A 3,303-nucleotide genomic window follows, 5' to 3' on the forward strand; every position below is an offset into this window, starting at 1 on the left:
TATTTGGGCACAAAATTAAAGGAAAATTATTTGATTTTATAGTAATTGGTCCAAATAATAGTTTTCCACTATTTGTAACATATTTCATGTACACTATTTGATAAAAATCTCTAATTTTATCATTAAAAAATTTCATTCCCATTTTTGTTTTGTGATAAAACAGAAACCCTACTTCACAATGTGTCAAATGGCATGAAGTTTCATCTGCACCTGTAAGATGTTCATTTTCTGAACGCCAAGTTGTTATTGTTTGTTTATATTCATTTTCATTTTTATGTAAAAATCGAACTCCATGACTATTAACCTGAACAAAGCTAATATCTACCTCATGTATTGGAACATTTATTATATCAATATGCTTGAAAATGTTTATTGTTTGATTGAGAAAATTTTTTCTTTTTAATTCCACATGAAATTTTTTACTAAATCTATAATCAGTAAATTGATGTCTTATTATTCCATCATGTTTTTTACCATCCCATATTGGTTTTTCTGGAAAAATTGTTGAAATCAAAGATAAAAAGTAAAGTAACTGTAGCATAATTTTATTTATTAATCATAACAAGTTTTATTTTGTATTTAATTTATACATTAAAATTTAAATATAACAAAATAATTTTTTGCATTTATTGTTACTTGTTTGAATATATAAAAAAAAGTTAAATTTTAATTTTTTTCTATATACAAAAAATGTAAATTTGATATATTCAAAAATAACCTTTATCATAAAAAAAATATTTTTTGAAATCATCATTTATCAAAAAAATATTATTATTTTATTTTTTTTATCATACAATATGCAGTGTCTAGTTTGAGATAGTATTTTTTTAACGCCTACCATATACGATATTGGAAAAATGTTCACATTAATTTGATAAAAAATGATTTTGCTTAATTTATAAATTAAGTACATACTCCATTTGTTTTATTTTTTAAAAGTACACTTTTTAATTTTTATTAATGAAAATTGTTTTTTATTTTAAACAAAAATTTTTTAACTTTAGTGATTAGTTAAATAAATATACCCAAATAATATATTTAATTTTTATTCAAAAATTTATTTTGCAATAAAAAAATATAAAAGTATCAAATGTCAAAATATGTAATAAATATTTTATTTAACTAACTATTAGTTTAATTAAATATATTAAAACTTTAAATTACAAACTTTTTTCACGTCATCAAATTAAATATTTAATAAAATTAAAGTGTAATATGTAAATAGTTTTCATGAAAATATTATCAAAAAACATTGTTAAATTTTTTTTTCTATTTATTTTAATCTTTATCAATTTTAATTTTGTCATTTAGCATTTAAAAATTTAAATAAATAAAAAAAGTTAATCCGGTTATGTGTACTATTTAATTAAATATATTATATATGTGCAATTAAATCATTTTTTGAGCAAAATTATTATTATCATCTCGGTGGGGATCCATGGGAAAATTTGTTAGAGATTCTAAAAAAAAGATTCTTTAGAAATACGTTAAGTCTTATAATATATTTATTTTTTATTAACGGTATTATAATATACATATGTAAAAACATGATTGAGAGAGAGAAAAATTTCTCTCTTTTACATGGTCTAGTGCATCAGACATTTCTGTCCAATGACAATAATATTTTTTTAGCTAATTTATAATATTTTAAATACAAATATTTATATGATTATATTTGTTAAATATTTCTCAATAAATATTAATTAATTTGTGCATTTTATATTTTATGTTAAAAGTTATAATTTTATCACAAGTTAATTAATAATAGTTTGAAAAGTTTCTTAGAACAAGTATTTTATTTCCCTTTAGAGATTGAACTAAAAGATAAATTTGAAGAGAAATTTGATTTTAATTTTGAGATATTTTTGAAAGGTAATTTTGATGGTGTAAATTTGCTAGAACTTGAACCGCTTAAATCTGACATAGAAGAAGACATTGAGGTTGAAGAAAATTCCGATTTTGACATTTCCGAATTTAGACCAAGCCTTTTTCTTAATTTTTTTGCTTTTTTAGCTTTTTTTAACAAAACAATTCCAACAATAATACCAATAAAAATTGCTGTTACAACTACAATAAATACTACAATTAGTATTGTTTGATACATTGAATTTTTAATTTCATTTTCCAAAATAATGCCTTTCGTTTTAATTGAAAAACTTATATTACCATTTGTTTGATATTCACAATGATAACTTATATCTTCAATTTTATTTACTTTATAAAAATAATCTCCATGTTTAAATTTAACAAAATCATCATCATCAAAAAACATTGACATTTCCTCATTTATTGAATTCCTATATTGTGATGTTTCAGAAAAAATTACATGCATATCTTGCAATTTTGCAAAATTTGAAATTTTTTTTTTACAACTTATTGTAACAGTATTAATTGATGGCCATGTAATTTTTTGAATTTCTTCCATCATTCCAATAGGAAATGTTTCAAAAGTTAGAGGTTTAATATATTCAGCATCTTTATGAAGTTTTTCACCATTTAAAGAAGTTAATATACATGAATATCTACCATATCCTTCAAAATTATTTTTAAACTCTAATGTTTTAACATTCTTTTCATTGTCATAATCATCGATAGAAACCAATTTTGCAATAAAAGAGTTTTTATAAAAATCTTTTAGATGCACATTTTCTTTAATATCATCAACTTCTATTCTGCAGTCATATTCTTTTCTTATATTCATCAAACTTTTGTCAATTGAAAATATTTTAATATTAGGATTGTTTTTACTTTCAGAAAATTTAATTTCTTCATCATCTGTAGTAAAAACTTTTAATGAAGCATTTAATGGTTTTACAATTTTTGCACATGAAGGTTTTATTTCCGGGTAAGGGTAATGTGTTTCATCAATAAAATAAAAAAAATTATACCCATCCTTTTCTAATTCTTTTAGATTATCATTTTTTTTATCATACATATAGATTATGCTATCATGAATTATACGATAATTGTTAATATTTGCCATATCTATAAATTTCATCATTGAACCACTACCATTATATAAATTGTAACCAAAATGATAAAAATCATTTTCTGGTCTATCATTTTTACATGATAATTTTTCATTTAATAAATTTAAACTTTCGATTTTTAATTCATTTGTTAATTCATTCTTTATTTCATAACCAATCTTAAGTTTTTTACCATTCAAATAATGAACTTCACCACAAATAAAAATATTAGTGTCAGCGTGTTTTGAATATATTGGAAGCAAAATATGACGATTTAAAAATTTTTCAAAAATTATTCCATCTTTTTCAATTGGTATATATTGTGATAAACTAA

At 20.8% G+C, this 3,303-nt stretch overlaps 2 protein-coding genes across 2 annotated transcripts in view; both read right to left on the reverse strand.

Moving 5' to 3' along the window:
• Nucleotides 1-172: 172 nt before the first annotated feature.
• SRAE_0000077400 (Hypothetical protein) lies at nucleotides 173-541 on the reverse strand (the record flags this gene model as incomplete). Its single annotated transcript, XM_024646717.1, has 1 exon — nucleotides 173-541. A coding segment is annotated over one exon (369 nt), but the record flags the coding sequence as incomplete, so codon positions are not given.
• A 1,254-nt stretch (nucleotides 542-1,795) lies between these two features.
• The window catches only part of SRAE_0000077500 (Hypothetical protein), a gene marked incomplete at both ends in the record, with an annotated part of 2,091 nt that continues 583 nt past the window's right edge, over nucleotides 1,796-3,303 (reverse strand). The window contains one exon of the mRNA XM_024646718.1: nucleotides 1,796-3,303. This exon is cut by the window's right edge and continues 583 nt beyond it. Coding sequence (XP_024500868.1) covers nucleotides 1,796-3,303 — 1,508 coding nt within the window.

Source organism: Strongyloides ratti, scaffold srae_scaffold0000040, assembly GCF_001040885.1.
Source record: "Strongyloides ratti genome assembly S_ratti_ED321, scaffold srae_scaffold0000040".
Lineage (NCBI taxonomy): Eukaryota > Metazoa > Nematoda > Chromadorea > Rhabditida > Strongyloididae > Strongyloides > Strongyloides ratti.